We start from the raw sequence: 17449 nt of genomic DNA, 5'->3' as shown, positions 1-17449 counted from the left end.
GGGGTGTCTGCTCTGGGGATCAGGGCTGGGTGAATGGGCACCCTGCTGTTTGGCGTGCAATCCCCCCCACACCTGCTGGTTGCTAGGCCCCATGCCAAGTCCGGGCATACGGAGATAAAAAGATTCTAGTCTCCCCCACCCTCTGCAGTGCTGTACCCAGGGGCCCAGCGGGCACCCAGCTGGGCCTAGCAGAGGAAGGCAGCACAGAGAGCCTGCAGGGAGGAGAGGAGGCCTGTGTCCAGTCTTGCCAGGTGCGTGGCCATTGGCTGGTCTGATGAGTGCAGGAAAGGAACTCCAAGCAGCGGGAACAGCTTGTGCAAAGGACTTAGTGGTGGGGGTGGTGGAGGGGGCAGCAGCAGATTGATGCTGGGCAGAAGCCTGGGGTAGAGTGTGTGTGTGTGTGTGTGTGTGTGTGTGTGTGTGGTTGGCAGGGGTGAGAGGCGGGGATTCTGGGCAGGATGGCCAGGCCCAGGCAGGGTCTAAAAGCCATCAACAGCTGGGGCCTCAGGGCAAGGGGAGCCCTTAGTGTTTCCAGGAAGGACTGAGGTTTTCGGATTGGTGGTTTAGAGAATGTTCTTGGGCCACCAGGAGGGGATCCCTGGAGGGACAGTGTCCTATGAGGACAGTGTTCAACCCGGATTCAGTGCCTGTTTAGGTGGGGATGGGGAGGGACCCACTGACAGAAGCTGGGGCCAGCTGCTCTGGGACACCTCCCCCGGCAGCCTTCCCTCCCACTCTCCCTCCCTCCCTCTCTCCTCCCCGCTGCTCCTGTCTCTGTCACTCACAGGGGCCGAGCAGGCTGGGGCAGTCATGGCAGCCGCTCTAATCTGGATTCTTCTTGCGGGCAAGTTGGGGCGTTCTTCTGGGAGAGGCTCAGGACGAAGGGACGGGATGTCCGAGTGGAAAGAGGTGGAAAGACAGAGGTAGCTCAGGGGAGGGGTCTGGGGCCAGGACCAGAAGGACCTTGGGGTGCTCATGCTGTGTCCAGCGGGAGGTCCAGGGAAATGGGGCTGGGAGCAGGGCTCTGGGATGTGGGGGGCATGGAGAGCTTCAGAGAGCTCTGAAGGGTTGGGCGTCCTAGGCCGAGGTGGGCCTGACCGCACAGGCCCGGAGTGTCGTTGGCCCTTTAATGGGCTGGCTGGTTGGCCTTCTTGCTAGGCCCAGGCTAAATTTGGCCTTGGGAGGGTGTGGGGGCCCGCTGGGGCAGGTCCCTTCCCTGGGGCTTAGGATCTCTTTTGCTCAGCATTTATTGGCTTCTAGTGTGGGCCCCTTCCCCCCTGTGTGTTAGGGGAGTTGTAAGGGAGTACCAGAATGGCCACCCACCTCCTTCAAAAGTTCCTTCCCTCTCCCCCTCCCCTCCAGCCTTCCAGACGCTCTGCGTTCTTTTTTAAAAATTTCTATTTATTTATTTATTGAGAGCGAGAGCAGGGAGAGCGACAAAGCGCTTGTGGGGCAGTGGGGAGGGGCAGAGGGAGAGGAACTGAAATCAAGGGTCCAATGCTTAACTGACTGAGCCTCCCAGGCGCCCCTGACACCCACATTCTTAGAGTTCTTTCACAAGTGCCTGTAACCCGCATCCACCCCCCACACCCCCACACCTCTCTCAGCCAGACAGCAGCTCCTGCCCAGTGTGACCCCTCAAAGGGAGCCTAAAATGTGGACTGGGGGAGGGAATTCCCATGAATGGGAAGTGACAGAAATGTCTGGGACTTGTCACTGATCCCGGTGTGTGTGGCATAGCTAGGACCCCACCAATGTCCTTTCCTGGGAGCCCCCCATCTCTTAGGGGCACTGGGAGCTTCTCCCCTGCTCTAAGGGGAGAGCACTGGGAGCTCTCCCCTGGACTAAGGCTGATGTGTGTCTTTGGGGGATATGGGGTCCCCACAGTTCTCCTGGCAGGGCTGGGGGATGCCGAGGCCCCACCGACCACCCTGCAGCCTCTTGTGGGCCGCGTCTTCGTGCACACCCTGGACGAGGAAGCCGTCCTGGGTCATCCCGAGCACATCGGTGAGAGGGGCTTGGAGGGCATTGGTGGGCTGGCGAGGCCCGGCCAGGGGCCGGTGAAGGCTCCTGTCACTTCTCCCATCGCCTCTCCTCCCTTCCACCAGATGTCCCCCACACAACCCCTGTCACCTACCACGCCCACCTCCAGGGACACCCAGACCTGCCCCGGTGGCTCCGCTACACCCAGCGCAGCCCCCACCAGCCTGGCTTCCTCTACGGCACCCCCACCCCCGAAGATCGTGGGCGCCAGGTCATCGAGGTACCAGCGAGGACCCCAATGGCTGTGCCCCCTGTGGACATCTGTGCATGTTCATTTACATAATTTAGATGCTCTGATTTGAGGGTGTCTCAGTCCCCCCCCCCCGTTTCCTCCCTCGCCCGCTCCCTCAGCCCTCTTTTGCATCCCCCACCCCCTCCACCCCAGGTCACAGCCTACAATCGGGACAGCTTTGACACCACCCGGCAGAGGCTGGTGCTGTTGATTGGGGATCCTGAAGGTACCGTCAGCCCTGCCGAACCCCTGCCCCACCTCCACCCCGCCAATGCCAGTCTTGCGGGGGGTTCCCTTGGAAGGAGGGATGGGGGTGCCGAGACACTTGGGAGCAGTAGGAGCAGGGGCTCCTGGGAGGGCTCCAGAGCTGTCTTCTCAGCCGTTCTGCCCATGGTCTGTGGGGCCTTGGGGAGTTGCTGAGGCTGTGGGAAGGGCATTTGAGGCCTGTGAAGGAAGGGAAGTTAGGGAGGAAGGGAGGAGTCTGAGGGGGCATGGGGAGGAGCTTGAGTGGGAGAGGGCTGGGGAGGGTCCCTGCGGCTTCAAGTGCCAACCTGGTCTTTGCAGGCCCCCTGCTGCCATACCAAGCTGAGTTCCTCGTGTGCAGCCATGATGTGGAGGAGGTGCTGCCTTCAACGCCTGCCAGTCGCTTCCTCACAGCCTTGGGAGGGCTCTGGGAGCCGGGAGAGCTCCAGCTACTCAACATTACCTCCGCCTTGGACCGTGGGGGCCGCGTCCCCCTTCCCATAGAGGGTCGCAAGGAAGGGTAAGTGTGCAACCCAGGAGGACTTCCTGGAGGAGGTAGCAACAGCTGGCCTTCCGGAGGGGTGGTCATGGAGCACCGTCATGCACCTTCATATACTCCCAGTTTCACATCACCGTCTGCTTCCCTCCAGCCACACCCCTTCATCTTCTTGCCCTTCCTGGGCCCAAACCCTAATTACACTGAACTCTAGACTCCCCGATAGCCCACGAGAACATAAAAGACCCAGCTATCAAAAGACATTCCTGGGAGTATAAGGCCCCCCAGAAGAATAGGATGCTCTGTGTGCTCTCGCCATAACCCAGGTCTCAAGGTGGTCCTGCAACCCCAAATCTCCAGTGTCCAGCCCTCCCCCCACAAATGCTAACTGTGGCTTCTGTCCCGGCCCAGGGTTTACATTAAGGTGGGCTCTACCTCACCCTTCTCCACTTGCCTGAAGATGGTGGCATCTCCAGACAGCCACGCTCGCTGTGCCCAGGGTCAGCCTCCACTTCTGTCCTGCTATGACACCTTGGCGCCTCACTTCCGCGTTGACTGGTGCAATGTGTCACTGGTGAGGAGGGACCCTGGCTCCGGAGGTGGGAATGGGGCATGATCCCCATCACAGTCTCCTCCCTAGCCCTGTTTCCACCCCATCTCTCTGTTCCTGTTTCTTTCTGTGATTACACACACTCTCACACACACACACACACACACGCACGCACGCACGCGTGCGTGCGCTGAAGTTCCACTTCATTCCACAAGAGGGCGACAGAGTCCATAATCCAGAAAAGCGATCCCGGGTCCAGAAGTCTCCTATGCGCCCAACCCAACAGCTAGAACAATCACTCCAATAGGGCAGTTCCAAAAACCCTTTCCCCACTAGGGGACTCTTTGGGACATCTCTGTCTGCTTCCTTCTAAGGTGTCACCTAGCAAATCTGCCTGCAATAAGGAACAAATAGCTCTACCCCAAGTTCTTTTTTTTTTTTTTTAAGATTTTTATTTATTTATTTGACAGACAGAGATCACAAGTAGGCAGAGAGGCAGGCTGAGAGAGGGGGAAGCAGGCTCCCTGCTGAGCAGAAAGCCAGATATGGGGCTTGATCCCAGGGCCCTGAGATCATGACCCAAGCTGAAGGCCAAGGTTTTAACCCACTGAGCCACCCAGGCACCCCTCTACCCCAAGTTCTAAACCAAAGATACTACTGCTCTTGGGGATACTGAGCACAATTACTTGGGGTCCGTAGAGACCCTGACTCCCTGGGCTGGGAACCCCTGGAATACTCTGTTCCTGATAATTGACCCACAGTGAGGCAAGGACTGATCCTCAACAATGTCCCTGAGCACGTGCTGTGCTGGGCTCTAGCCAATCAACATGCTTTACCCTCGCCCCCACCCGAGAGACAGGGGCCATCAGCATTCTGCCTTTCCAGGTGAGGGAAAGGAGGCACCTGGAGGGAAGTCACTCAGCACAGCCCTTGTCGGAATCAGGATTCAAACCCAGGCAGTCGGGCCCTGGAGATGTGCCTTAACCATTGTACGGACCTGCCTCTCCTTGCCCTTCTCTCCGGGTTCCTAGTCCAAGGCTTGTCCTGTGAGCTCACCCAAGCAGGGGGAGACAGGCAGGAGGAAACCCTGTGGTCGTGCCCCATCCCCTGGGGGTCTCTGTGTCCAGCTGACGGCTCCTTGGTGAGCCCTGGGCTCTCTGAGCAGGTGGATAAGTCAGTGCCAGAGCCCGCCGATGAGGTGCCCACCCCAGGTGATGGGATCCTGGAGCATGACCCGTTCTTCTGCCCACCGACTGAGGCCACGGACCGAGACTTCCTCACCGACGCCCTGGTCACCCTCCTGGTGCCCCTGCTGGTGGCTTTGCTGCTCACTGCGTTGCTGGCTTACGTCATGTGCTGCCGGCGGGAGGGACAGTGAGTGCGGGGGACAGAGAGCAGGGAGGGCACTGTGGCTCATCCCCCACGGGGCTCCTTGTGGCTGCCTGGGGACACAGACCCCTCAGGGAGTGGGGTCCTCAGCCAGGAAGTGGATGGGGACCTCTTGCCTAGCCTGGCACCAGGGTGGGGGGGGTGTTGTGGGTAATAGCTAATCCCCCTCCCTTGGCTTCCCACAGGCTGAAGAGAGACCTGGCCACCTCAGAGTGAGTAGGGGAAAGCTGGGGGGCTGGGTGGGAGCACCCCTAGACGGCCAAGCTAGACCCCACCCCCAAACCTCCATGAGCAACACACATTACTCTGGGCTGATGGGGGCCACACCTGGCCTCTGAGCTCCAGGTCTCAGCTGGCTGGTTGCTGGGCCTGACCTCTCCTGGCCCGGCCTTCTTATTTTCTGGGTCTCCGTGGAGGACTGTAACCTGGGATGGGGCACAGGAGGGGATCCCTGCCAAGTGTGCAGACCTGTGGCCACCCTGGGGGAAAGGGTTTGAGAAGCCACTGAAGAGGCGGTGTTCACACACGGACACACACACGCACACACGTACACTTCCCCGAGCATACAGTAGGTGTGGTTCCAGGCTGGTTTCTGCCACACCATCAGCGTGAGGCTCTTGGGCCCCGGGTTCCTCCACCTGCCAGATGACGGGGTCATTGAATTAGTTAATGTCTGTGGTGCTCCCACTTCCTCCAGCCCTGACCCCAAATCCATCCCACTCTTCCTTTGCTCGCACCCCCCGACGGCCTTACCCCCTCCTCTGTCCCCAGCCTCCTTCCACTCTCACTCCCTTGAGCCCCAAAGATTCCAGGAGGCAGGTGTGAAATAACTTAGGCTCCTTTTATTTCCACTGCACTGAGCCTGTGGCGGGCCTGGCACCCCTGCCTTCTTGCCTCGCCTGCCTCATTAATTGCGGCAGCCTCTGGCCACCCTGCGGCCCTCCTTGTGTAGCCGCTTGTGCCCTCTTTGGGAGCCCATTAGCAACTGGCGCTGCCCAGGCCGGCGCTGCCCAGACCGGCGCCGTCTCTGGCCCCTGAGCTTGAACTTGGAGGCAAACTTCTTGCCCATGCGGAAGGAGCCCGAGGCCCCCTTGCCGGTCACCTGCTTGAGAACGCCCTTGTCCACCAGCCCCTTGAGCACTCGCTTGAAGCGCCAGGCGTTCCGGGTCATGTCGTAGCCCATGGTGGTGACCGCCTTCTTCAGGGTGGCTAGACTCACGTGGTTGTGCATGCCCTTGTCCGCCACCACCTCCAGGATCACCTTGGATATGCTGAGCTTCCGTCGGGTTTTGGGGCTGGCGTGGCGCCCAGTCACATTCTTGCTGGGGGCCCCGGAGGCGCTGGCCTGCCGGCCTACGCCCTGTGGTGGGTTTGAGACCACCAAGGGTGCAGATGGGGGTGGCGCCGAAGTGTCTTTCTGCATCTCTCCTTGGGGCGGGTGAAAGGAACTAGGTGCGAGGACCTCCAGGGTGACGGCTGGACGTCTCCACTGTGTTGCTCTTCAGTGGATGAGGCGAGTCTCTGGTCCTGGTTCCCTCAGAGGCTCCTGCGGAGGGCTCCAGCCCCAGCCTCCCCCTGGGTGGCCAGAAGTAGGACCAAGGATGATCACCCACGGCTGGCCTCTGCAGATTTGTGCCTCAGGTGCAGGGGGTGGCAAGGGTTACCTTTGTGGTGACCTCAGGGGGACATTATGAGGTCACCAGAATCCTGTGAGGGTCACAGTGGTCCCATTGTTCTTTCCTGGGAGGTGCCCAGATAGTGTGGGCATCTGACAAGCCAGGTACCCTGGGAAGGAGGGCGGAGGCCGGGTGGGTGGACAGCTGGAGTCCCGTAGTGTGTCAGGCACGGGTGCGAGTATTTAGAAATGTATGCATCAGAACCAGCAGATTTCAGGCTCAGAGACCCCAGTTTTTTTTAAAGATTTTTTTTTTTTTTTTTTTTTAATTGAGAGGGAGAGAGAGACTGAGAGTAAGTGGTGGCGGGGAGGGAGGAAGAGAGAAGGACAAGCTGACTCTGCCCTGAGCAGGTAGCCTGACGTGGGGCTCTGTCTCAAGACCCCAAAATCATGACCTGAGCTGAAATCGAGGGTTGGACCCTTAACTGACTGAGCTACCCAGGCGCCCCATGAGACCTCAGTTTTAAACCCACCGTTTTGACGCCACCACATCAACCCATTAGGTTGAGGAATATGAACATTTTTAGCATCAGAATTATACCCACATTTCTGAATCGTTATGGGAAAATATTTTCCAGAGTAAGCAAACTGTCATGCCTTGCTCTACCCAGGTCAGTTTGATTCCTTGGTGAATTTGATCACAAAGCCATGGAAAAACTCTGCTTTTTTTTTTTTTTTTTTCCTATTTTCATTTTTATTTGATAGAATTTTTTTCCCATTTGGAATGAGTGATTTTCCATGTCCGTTTTCAAGGAACATTTTATTCCTCAATTTTTTTTGGCCTGTGCCAAATTTGATCAATTATACCTTCTGCTATTGTGGAAATTCTTTTCTGACCGGTGATTTCGAGCACAGCCCGTTCTGCTGGCTGGGTTCTGGAGCTTGGAAGCGCTCAGGAAAATCTGTTTCCTCCATCAATGTTGAATCTATCAGCGGGCTTACCGTGTGCCCTATCAGCCCTTGTTGGTTTGGATTTTGAGTCGATTTATTTCTACAAATTCCTTTTTTTTTTTTTTTTTGCTTGTTCAATGTCTCCCATTTTTCAAATTATCCACAACTGTGGCCTGTATCAGAGTTTGCTGGCCAGAAAGTCCCCCTACCTGACCCTCTTCTGTGGTCTGTGTGTCAGAGACGGGGCTCCAGGGCTGTGTGTGTTGGAGGTGGGGAGTGTGTGTGTGTGTGTGTGTGTGTGTGTGTGTGTGTGTGTAGGAATGCCTGCCTATTTGTTTGTCTGCCCAAGTGCTGATGTGGAAGGGCTGTGGGGGAAGACAGCAGTGGGGCTGGCTTCAGCTCCTGCTCTGGAAAAACATCCCCAGAGCATTTTCCACCTGTGTGTGTCGCCAGAGTAATGAGACCCAGATGCAGGGCCGAGGGCGGGGAGGGGGGCCCCCTAACTAAGGCCCTTCCCTGGCCAGGGCATTACCTGTCTGGCTTTCTCTGGCCCGAAGCAGCCCCATGCTTCTAGCTTCCTTTCTCTCTCAGCCTCCCCTTGCCTGGGAATGGAAAATTGCGTTTTGGACTACTCTGCTTGCCAAATTCCAGACTCAAGAGCTCATCTTGATCCTCCCCTGGCCTTAGAGGGGGACTCCACCTCCTCCTGCCAGCCAGACAGAACTTGGTCCTGCCCCCCTCCCTCCCTGCCCTGAGGAGCAGAGCGGGGCCCATTCAGCCTGAAGCTCGAAAGTCTGACCTGGCGTCTAATCTCCCAGGCTCGAGCTGGTGTTGGTGTCCGTTAACTGAGACTCGGACAGGGGTGGGGATCATTGCCCCTCCCTCATTTGATCAGTAAGCCAGAGGCGAGTAGGGTAGCTTCCCTCTGCCTGGGGTCCCCACTCCTTTAAGGAAACTTAATTCTTTATTTGAGAGAGAGAAAATACAAGCAGCAGGGGGCAGAGGGAGAAGCAGCTCCCCGCAGAGCAAGGAGCCCCATGTGGGGGTCGATCCCAGGTTCGATGGATCATTCATGACTTGAGCCGAAGTCAGACACTTAACTGACTGAACCACCCAGGCTCCCTTTTTTTTTTTTAGACTTTATTTTAAGAGTTGGTGGGGGAAGGGGCAGAGGGCGAGAAGCAGACTCCTGGCTGAGTGTGGAGCCCTACTCGGGGTTAAATCTCAGGACCCTCAGATCATGAACTTGGTCGAAATCAAGAGTCAGATGCTCAACTGACTGCCACACAGGTGTCCCAAGGAGACTAATTCTTATTATTTGTAATGAAGAGTCCCGGTTGGACCCAAAAATGTTGGGGGGTTCGTGTAAAGGGGATTGGAAGAACATCCCTTTACTGGAGGCCAAGTACATCGGTGCGCTTCCTATAATAAAACAGCACTGATGATAACGATGGCCGCATCACGTTCCTTGTAAACTTAGCTACCTCTGTGATGCTGACCAGGAGACATCGAAGTGTGTTTCCTGTATTAACTCATTCAATTTGTACCCGAACTTCATTACAATGGAGGAAACAGTGGCACGGAGAAGTTAAGTGACTTGCATAAGTTCACATAGGCAGTGAATAGCAGAACTCACACTCAGACCCAAAGCAAGTCCCTGTGCTTGGTTTCACTGGGCTACCGACCTTCTCAGAACGAACGGAAGCTTGTCCCGGACAGCAGATAGCAAGCTGTGAGGATCTCAAATGAGAATGCGGCTGAGCTCTCTGAGAAGAAAAGAAGAAAGTCTTCTAGAAAGACTAGAGCTCAGAAAGGACTTCAAGACTGCCCTGGGGATTTCAGGCCCATAGAGGGCGGAGCCCAGGGCTGGCCTCAGGGAGCTGTGGTCTGGGAGAAAGCCAGAGAGCAGACAGTCAGTGTCCAGAGCGGGTCCTGGGGCCGGGTGGGAGAGGTCCAGGTACAAAGGCCAGGGACACTAGAGGGAAGAGCCGGAAGAGGAGATCGTGGAGGTCTGGCCAGAAATAGCAGGAGCCGAAGTGGGAGGTGGGAAGAGATGGAAGGGGGACATTTGCCAGACTCCGAGGGGGATGAGACAGGGAAGACTGGATGGTCAATGGCAGGAGAGAGTATTAGTGGAGGAAACTGAGTGCTAGAAGGGACCTAGAGGGTCATGGGAATGTATGTCCTGCAAATGGTGACCTCCTCAAATACAGATCCACTGTGGGTATCATGTCGAGCATCTTGGGAGCTCTTAGCATGCACCAGGTGCTTTTCTAAACATTTCTCTCACTTAATTCCCACCACAGTGCTAGGAAGTAGGTTCTAGTATTATGCCCATTTTACAGTTGAGTACACTGAGGCACAGCGTGGTTCAGTACCTTGCCAGGGACACACAGCTTTGAATCCAGGCTGTCTGCTCCCACAGCCTATGCCTCGGTCACTGGACGCTGAGCCGGCACCAAAGACCCTCCTGTTTGTCCTCCCCCTACGCATTCCAGCAGGTGGAGGACTGCAGCGTGTCTCAGATGCAGGGGCATAGGGAGCCTGCAGGGCGGGGCGGGGGGTGTGTGTGGTTGACACCCAGAGCTGATGACTCTGCCGGCCCTGTGCCCCCAGCATCCAGATGGTCCACCACTGCACCATCCGCGGGAACACAGAGGAGCTGCGGCAGATGGCATCTAGTCGGGAGGTGCCCCGGCCACTGTCCACGCTGCCCATGTTCAACGTACGCACCGGCGAGCGGCTGCCTCCGCAAGTGGACAGCGCCCAGGTGCCCCTCATCCTGGACCAGCACTGAGGGCGCAGCCAGGTGGGCCCGGGGGGGGGGGCCACGCCAGCCTCATTTCTGGGGACAAGGTGGCTTCTGACTCGCGGCTGGGGCAGATAGTGGTGGGCAGGGAAGTCAAGGGATGGGGCACACAGCCTTGCCTGCTCCTCTGAAGGAGCTGGGGCGGGGGTGCTCAGCAGGGCCAGGGCTATGCCCCCCAGGGCCCAGCACTCGGGGTTGGAGGGCTGGGCTGGGGAGGCAGGAGCCCCATCACAGTCCCTCAGCCCTCCCTCTGCTGTTCCAGTTCCAGACCCAGCCTTCTCCTCCTCTCTCCCCACACGCGTGGAGCCGCGGACCCACAGCCACATCCTTCCTGGGGATTCCGGCTCCTGGTCTGAGGACCCCCAGGCTTGGAACAAGCAGAGAAATGGCGGCGGGGGAGGTGAGGGTGTCTGGGGTCAGGACCCCCGAATAAATAGTTGCTGCTCTCCTCACCGGTGGCTGCCAGCTCCTCCTCCTCAGCAGCCTCCCACCAGCACTTGCTTCCTCAGTTTCCCTTTCTGCTCCGGGGGCTCTCAGAGTCAGCCAGGGGCTGCCAGCCTGCCCTTCAGACTCTTGGCATTTTGCTGTTTTCTCATCTTCTCTGAAAGAAAGACGGAAGGATCTGATCTGTGGCCCAGGTCTTAGTCCTTGGACAGAACCTGACTGCGGGCATTACTGGGTCATCAGCCCCACTTTACAGAGGAGGAAACCAAGGCCCAGGGAGAAAAGGCAACTTACCCAAGGTCACCGAGCAAGCAAGGGGCAGAGTTTGGATTAGAACTTAGTATGTCCACCTCCGCGCTGCCTTCTGGAGGGCTGAAGGGTTCTAGAAGCAAGAGGTCCAGGCTCTTATCTGTCTGGACCCCCTAGAGGAAGAGCCCCTTTGTAACTCATGCTGCGAGGAAGCCTATCCTGTATGTGGAGAGAGCGGTTGGGATACGGGACCCTGAATGCCTGAGCTCAATGACCCAGTGGGCTTCTCCAGGGTCTGGGCAGAAGTTAGGGGACATGGCATGACCTGGCGCCCTTGTTGAGCGGAGTGTCACCAGCCTGGCCCTGGAGAGCTCAGCTGGCTAGGACGAGGCCTGAGCTGCTTTCTCCCGGATGGCTCCAACCACGCCAGACCAGCTGGGCCCCTGCCCACTGCCGCCTTGAGCCACACCTGGTCTCATGTCTGACCACTGTCTTGGGAGGCCAAGCCAGAGATCAGGCCCAAGAGGGGACCCAGATAAAGGAGGGGTGGCAGAGGAGCAGGGACTTATGGCCTACGTCTCAGGCCCCTGGATCTGGGTGGCAACTCCCAAGAAAATCCAAACATCCTCCATGGTGACCTTGAAATCCCTTTTTGAGTTTGACCCACCAGGCCTGGGATCCACCCACTGCCCTGGGATGTGGGTGGATCCTTCTCCTTTCCCCCAGGGGGGCAGGGGGGGGGCTTGCATGGCCCCAGGCTTGGGGCTGATGAGGAGGGCCAACACCATGGTGGTGCCTCCAGGGCCAAGGGCCCCTGAGGATGGCTAAGTTTCTGAATACTGTGTCCAGGTGTTCCAAAATGTACTGGCAAGGGGGTGGTGAGTGCCCCCTGGGACCCCTCCCCTTGCTCTCATTCCCCCGAATCCCCACCTTCCAGTATGTCCGAATCCATCCACTTCTTGCGGCCTCCACTCTGATCCTGGTGCAGCCCCAGGGTCTCGCCTCTGGGCCCCTGCAACAGCCTCCCTGTGGAGCCCCGTCCCTTCTGCCCCTCCAGCCTCAATCCAGCAGGAGCCCGGCCCACCCTTTCAGAAGAAAGATCATGGCATTGCGCCCTCCCAGCTTTTGATTCTCCAATGCCTTCTGGTCACACTGAGAGTAAGATCCGCGCTCTTGACCGGACATGCTGGCTCTGCCCAGCCCTCTGAGCTCATGTCTACCCTTCACACGGCACTGCAGACATTCTGCCTCATAGCCTGCTCCTGCTTCTGGGCCTTTGCCCCTGCCCTTCCCTCTGCTGGGATCCCCCCCCCTCTCCCCCGCCATCCACACAACTCCCCCCTCACTGCCATTTTGGCCACTGTCCAAGGGGGAGCCCTCAGAAAGCTCCCAACAGCCCCCCTGCTTCCAGGGCCCCCCGCACCCCCTTCGTGCTCTGTTCCAGGCTGGCTTCCCACCCTAGATAGAAGCTCCAAAAGAGCAGGGTTCTAGGGACCCCTCTGCAGAAGGGGGCAGCGCCTGTGCACAGTGGGTGCTCAGGAAAGATGTCCTGAAGGGGTGCCCAGGTCTGGGTGTGCTCAGAGCTCTTAAGGAAGCTGTTCCTCTTCTCTGGGCCATGGGGGTGGGCAAGGCTAATGCTAGTGCTTCTACCATTACATTCACGTTGCCCTGCCTGCTGGGCATCCCATACCCCCTAGTTAGTTAGTTAGTTAGTTGTCCCATAAGCATCTGCGGAGGCGGGCAGAGGCTCAGTGCTGGCACAGGGCAGGTGCTCGGTAGACGTTTTGGACTGAGTGCCTGTTGGGGTGGCCACCCCCACCCACACGGGGCCTCTAACGGGACTGTGTCTCTGTCTCTTCATTTCCTCCTTTGCCTCGAGGCCCCTCATCTGGCTGAAACCTGGAGACCTGGAGTTGCACGGAGTTGGCCTGTGCTGGAGGCTCTGAGCCACCAGCCTGCTCTCCGGGGTGCCCCTTCTCCATCCCTGCCCCCTCCAGGAAAGGGCTGCCCTCTCCTGGTCTCCGCGCTCCTGCTCCTGCCCCGGCCAGGCCTGGGAGTCTTCCCGGACCCTCGCTTCCCTCCGCTGCCCAGCTTTGCCTTGAGATCTTGGCTCCGAGGAGCACACGGGAGCCTGGCCGCCGGCCTGGGAGGAAGTGGCCCAGACAAGTAGCTGGAAGGATGGCGTGACTGCGGAGGATGCCGAGCCGTGCCTGGGCACACACGCGTGTGCACCCAAGGGGCCCCTGGCAGCACGCGAGAAAGGCACAGCTGTACTCAGCACCTCTGTCCTCCCCGAGGGGCAAGGTCCCCCCGCAGTCACGCCCAACCCTCCACAGTCATGGAAGACCAGCCACCGTGGCGCCCCAGCCCCCACCACCCTGAGATGCGGCCCCATGCCCTGCTTTCACCCTCAGCTCCTCCAGTCCCACGGCCAACACTGCTCTGGGACCCAGTGCATGAGGCCTCTGCCGTCACCCTCAACAGGGCCCCACCGTGGCCTGACTCTAGACATTCCCTCAGTCTGGGAGAAGGATGTCTGCCGGAGGGAAACACAGGGCCCTACCTACAGCTGGCCTTAGTCCTCACAGGGCCTGTGTCTCCCCAGTTCTGCACACACACACACACACAGCATTTACAGCGTGGGTTTGTTGGGGTTTGGGCTCAGAGCAAGCAGAACTCGAATCGTGGCTCTGACAGTTCGTTTGCTCATAAGACATTAATCGTAATTACCTAGGGCTGTTGGGAGAATTTGTGAGCCCCAGACAAATGCCTGGCCTCTGGCCGCTCCCAAAAAAGGAGACATTATTACACATGAAACCTCCTGTGAGCACAGCCAAAACAGAGAGGCCCGTGGGGTCCCCTCGCCCCCCGAGGTCCAGCTTAAGTAAGCTCCGTTTACATTCTGTGCCCTGTGAAGGGTTCATGCTCTGCCTCTAGGTTGGGGGTGGAGGCTGAAATGCTCATGCTTCCCGGTGTCGGTCAGCTGGCCAGTGAAATGATATTTTGGGGTATACTAGGTTAAATAAAACATGTTATTAAAATTAACTTCGCTTGTTTCTTTTTATTGCCTTAATATAGCTGAAATGTAAAATTACATCTGTGGCGAACATACTGTTTTTCCTGGGCAGTGCTGGGTTCACGGCTCTTTATCTCCACTCCAGATCAACCCAAACCCAGAACCCAGCCCCTTTCCTCGCTTTCTCCAGAATACCTGTTCGCACCAGACCTCTGTGCAGGCGTGAGTTTCCCAAAGCCTGAAGGAATTGTGGGGGGGCCGGAGGTCTGCCCCACAGCAGTGAAGTCACCTAGAACGTGAATATGTGGCCTCCTTGTTCTACAATGTGCTTTGGTCCCCATCCCACCCCATCTTCCTCTTCCTCCCATGGCCTTAGGCAGAGAAAACCCCAGTCTCCCGCATCGGCGTGCACGAAACTCACCTCCCTCCGGGCCTTTCTGCGCGTGCACATGCTGGGCGAAGTCTTTGAAGTCTCCATGTGCAGAAGGGTCTGATTACCCTGCTAGACCAGGGCCATCCTTCTTCCCAGGACTTGCCCCCTGGCCCATGGACATCTCTCAGCTCTACTTGGTACCCTCTGGAGCGCATACCAGGAAGGGGACGGAGACAAGTGCTCCCAAGAGCACTTGGCCTCTGCGGATCCTGACACTTTAGGTCTGTGGTCTCTCCCCACACACAGCCTCTCCTGGTTTTTCCCCAACTCTTCCCTGATCAGCCATCCCTGTTCCCCTGCAGGCCTTCCTATGCCCTCTGTCGCCCCTATGCAGACACAGGTCCCTACCGCTAGACCCTTTCCATCTCCTTCTCTGCCAAGTGTGTGGGGGAGCAGTCCTCACACCCACAGACCACCCCCTCCCCACCAATCAACCCCAGCACACCCGCACGTGTGTGGGGCCCTTTGAACACAGCCCCGTTTGTTTATGGGTGGACGGGCCGCAGAGAGTGGGACACAGGGACGTGTGGGCGGCACCCCCCCCACCCACTCACACAGCCTCCCACACTCACAGCCCCTAGCAACCTTCCCCTGGGGGTTCCGGTTTTGAGAGCAGCCCCACATTTCTTCTTCTGCTCACCGCACAACCCTACGTGCCCCCCTTGCCTGAGGCTCCCACACTCCAGCTAGGCGGGCTCCCTGCTGCCCCAACCACCTCTCCCCTCCTCAACCTCACCCATGTCCATCCAGGAAAGTCTTGGAGGCACCAGGGCAGCTGAGGGGTAAAGAGATGACCCCAGAGAGGAGGGGAAATCTGCCACGTTTCAGTCAGGAAAAAAATCCTGCCAGGAGATGGGCTCATACCACAGAAGAGACCCAGGATGCTGAGAGAGCAGCAAAAAATATAAAATCCAAATGAAACCTCCTTCTTTTCTAGAATGTTCCATCTGAAATTGACCAAGAAATCAACCTTAGGAATGTGGCTCCTCACAGAAAAGACAAAGGAAAGTCCTTGGAGCGGCGGTAGGAGCGGCGGCCGGCCCCGTGCCATGACGCGGGGGGCAGCCGGGGCCTGGGGGAGCGGGTCCCGGCAGCTCTATTTAGGGCAGCTGTGATGTCAGCGGAGAGGAGGGCTTGAGTCGGGAGTGTGGCACAAAGGCCCCTTTGTCCCCCTCCCCTCCTGTCCTGCACACACACTGAAACCACATTCTGCCTCGCAACCACAGGATCCGAGCTGCCCGGCACAGCCCTGCCACATGGCGTTACCTCGTGTGCCCTCAGACGCATGCACTCGCGTCCCCGTGTGTAGATTGTGCCCACCTAGTGAGGGGCATAGTCCCTTGTTTGTCGGGAGATGCCCGACGTGGTGGCCACTAGCCGCTTACAGCTTTAAAATTAATCACTGTTAAATACAACATAAAGCTGAGTTCTCCAGGGGGCACCACCCATGTGTCAAGTGCCCCTGAGTCGCGTGTGGCTAGCGGCCATGCTAGTGAGACCCCAGAAGAGAGTGCGCTTTGAGGATGCAGAAGGCACTGGCCTTGAGCCTTCCACGGCTGCCTCTCCCCCAAGGGGGCTGGTTTTCATTGCTCTTCCTCTCGCTCCTGTCCACAGCGGCCTAGAAAGCTCCCCCTTGCCACCTCACCCCCTTCTCACTTTAATCTCCCCAGTCTCTAAGCCTGGCCTCTGGCCTTAGTCCGACCCGCTGGGCCTGAAGAGCATAACGGGGGGGAGACGGCGGGGGGGACGAGGGGACACATGGCCGGGAGTGGGGGGCGCTGAGCTGGCAGAGATAAGGGCTGTCAGTTCAGGCAGAGGAAGAGGTGTAAAGAAAGGTCTGGATGTGGAAAGTGTGGTACATTCGTGGGAGCTGTGGTCACCCTTTCTGGCTGGTGTGATAGGTGTGGCAAGAGAGGGACAGGGAGATGGGACAGGTGGGTAACAGCCAGGTAGAGCCTTGGTTGCCCCCGGATTGGGGGGGGGGATGCTGGAGGCCAGGGTAGCCGGGGGTGACCAAGGCATCACCCATCCATCACCACGCAGGTCGGGTAAGCTGCCTATGAAGAAAATCTCATTTACATGTCATAATTTCTTAACTGCTCAAGACTAATTCCCTTTCTACACTGTCCAGATTGTGGTAGAAGTGCTAACAATGAATTATTAAAAGGCACAATTAGTCGTCATGACCACCTAATGACAGCAATGGCATTAGCATGGCTGCCAGTGGCCTCTTAGACTCCGTCTCTCTGAGCCCTGAGGGAAGCAAGGGGCGGGGGGGGGGGGGGCGGGTTGGCGCGGGGGGGGGGGGGGGGGGGGGGTGGGGTGGGGGGGGGGGGGGGGGGGCAATGCTTCAGCTTCTCCCTGTCTCCAGGTCTCTGGGTACCTGGTCTGCTCCAGAATTCTGGAGACCTCTGTGTCCCAGTGACTGCTCACGTCTGTTCCTCTTCCCTGGGATTGGGGATCTGACCAGTTACCTTCCCTCCAGGGGCCATAGGTTCTTAGGCAAGCAGGGGGAAGGGGCAGGCAGAGGGAGAGGGAGAAGGGAAGGGAGGGAGAAGGAGGCAGAGGAAGCAAGAATTTTTTTAAAAGGATCAGGCATGGGCAGGAGGCGGAGGCTGGGCAAAAGGACCTGCCAGGCCACCTGGATCCCAGGTGTGAGGGGGACTTAGGAGGCCAAGAGGGACCTGGTAGCTCCCAGGGGGGTCAGGGCCTGTCACCAGCGGAACAGCTCCCTATCTGTGCCTTGACTGCAGCTCTCTGAGGGTCCTAGGGAGGCTCCCTCCCTCCTTCCCTGGGTCCAGAGAGCCAGAGCCCTTCCTCTCCTCTGGGTCCTCAGGGACCCTTCTCTCGATCTGTTCTGCTTGTTGCTCCCTTGGGGGAGCTCAAAGTGAGCGAGGAGGGAGGAGAAGCCAGACAACCGTCCATGTTTCCTCAGGGCAGAGGCCTTGAGGAAGGGGTTCCCAGGGAGTCCTCACCAGT

General features: G+C 58.1%; 1 protein-coding gene across 1 annotated transcript; it reads left to right on the top strand.

Annotated features, from left to right (window-relative positions):
- Window positions 1-810: 810 nt before the first annotated feature.
- On the top strand, window positions 811-10778 carry LOC111151581 (sarcoglycan alpha). The gene is made up of 10 exons (XM_022509654.1): window positions 811-856; window positions 1888-2007; window positions 2109-2263; window positions 2429-2501; window positions 2840-3038; window positions 3426-3588; window positions 4730-4938; window positions 5139-5165; window positions 10136-10328; window positions 10591-10778. Exons 1-9 carry the CDS (start codon window positions 811-813, stop codon window positions 10314-10316), a joined length of 1173 nt encoding a protein of 390 aa, XP_022365362.1. The 3' UTR covers window positions 10317-10328; window positions 10591-10778.
- Window positions 10779-17449: the final 6671 nt, after the last annotated feature.

The sequence above is a fragment of the Enhydra lutris genome, unplaced genomic scaffold (genome assembly GCF_002288905.1).
Source record: "Enhydra lutris kenyoni isolate GAN:26980312 unplaced genomic scaffold, ASM228890v2 scaffoldscaffold26, whole genome shotgun sequence".
In the NCBI taxonomy this organism is placed as follows: Eukaryota; Metazoa; Chordata; class Mammalia; order Carnivora; family Mustelidae; genus Enhydra; species Enhydra lutris.
This window is presented reverse-complemented; position numbering and strand designations above follow the sequence as displayed.

What these genes read in the sequence shown, in the direction of transcription:
- LOC111151581 (XM_022509654.1), top strand. Translation starts at nt 811, where the DNA reads ATGGCAGCCGCTCTAATCTGGATTCTTCTTGCGGGCAAGTTGGGGC. An exon ending in TCTTGCGGGCAAGTTGGGGC is followed by an intron (nt 857 to 1,887) that starts GTTCTTCTGGGA and finishes GGGTCCCCACAG; the next exon opens with TTCTCCTGGCAGGGCTGGGG. An exon ending in ACTGGTGCAATGTGTCACTG is followed by an intron (nt 3,589 to 4,729) that starts GTGAGGAGGGAC and finishes CTCTCTGAGCAG; the next exon opens with GTGGATAAGTCAGTGCCAGA.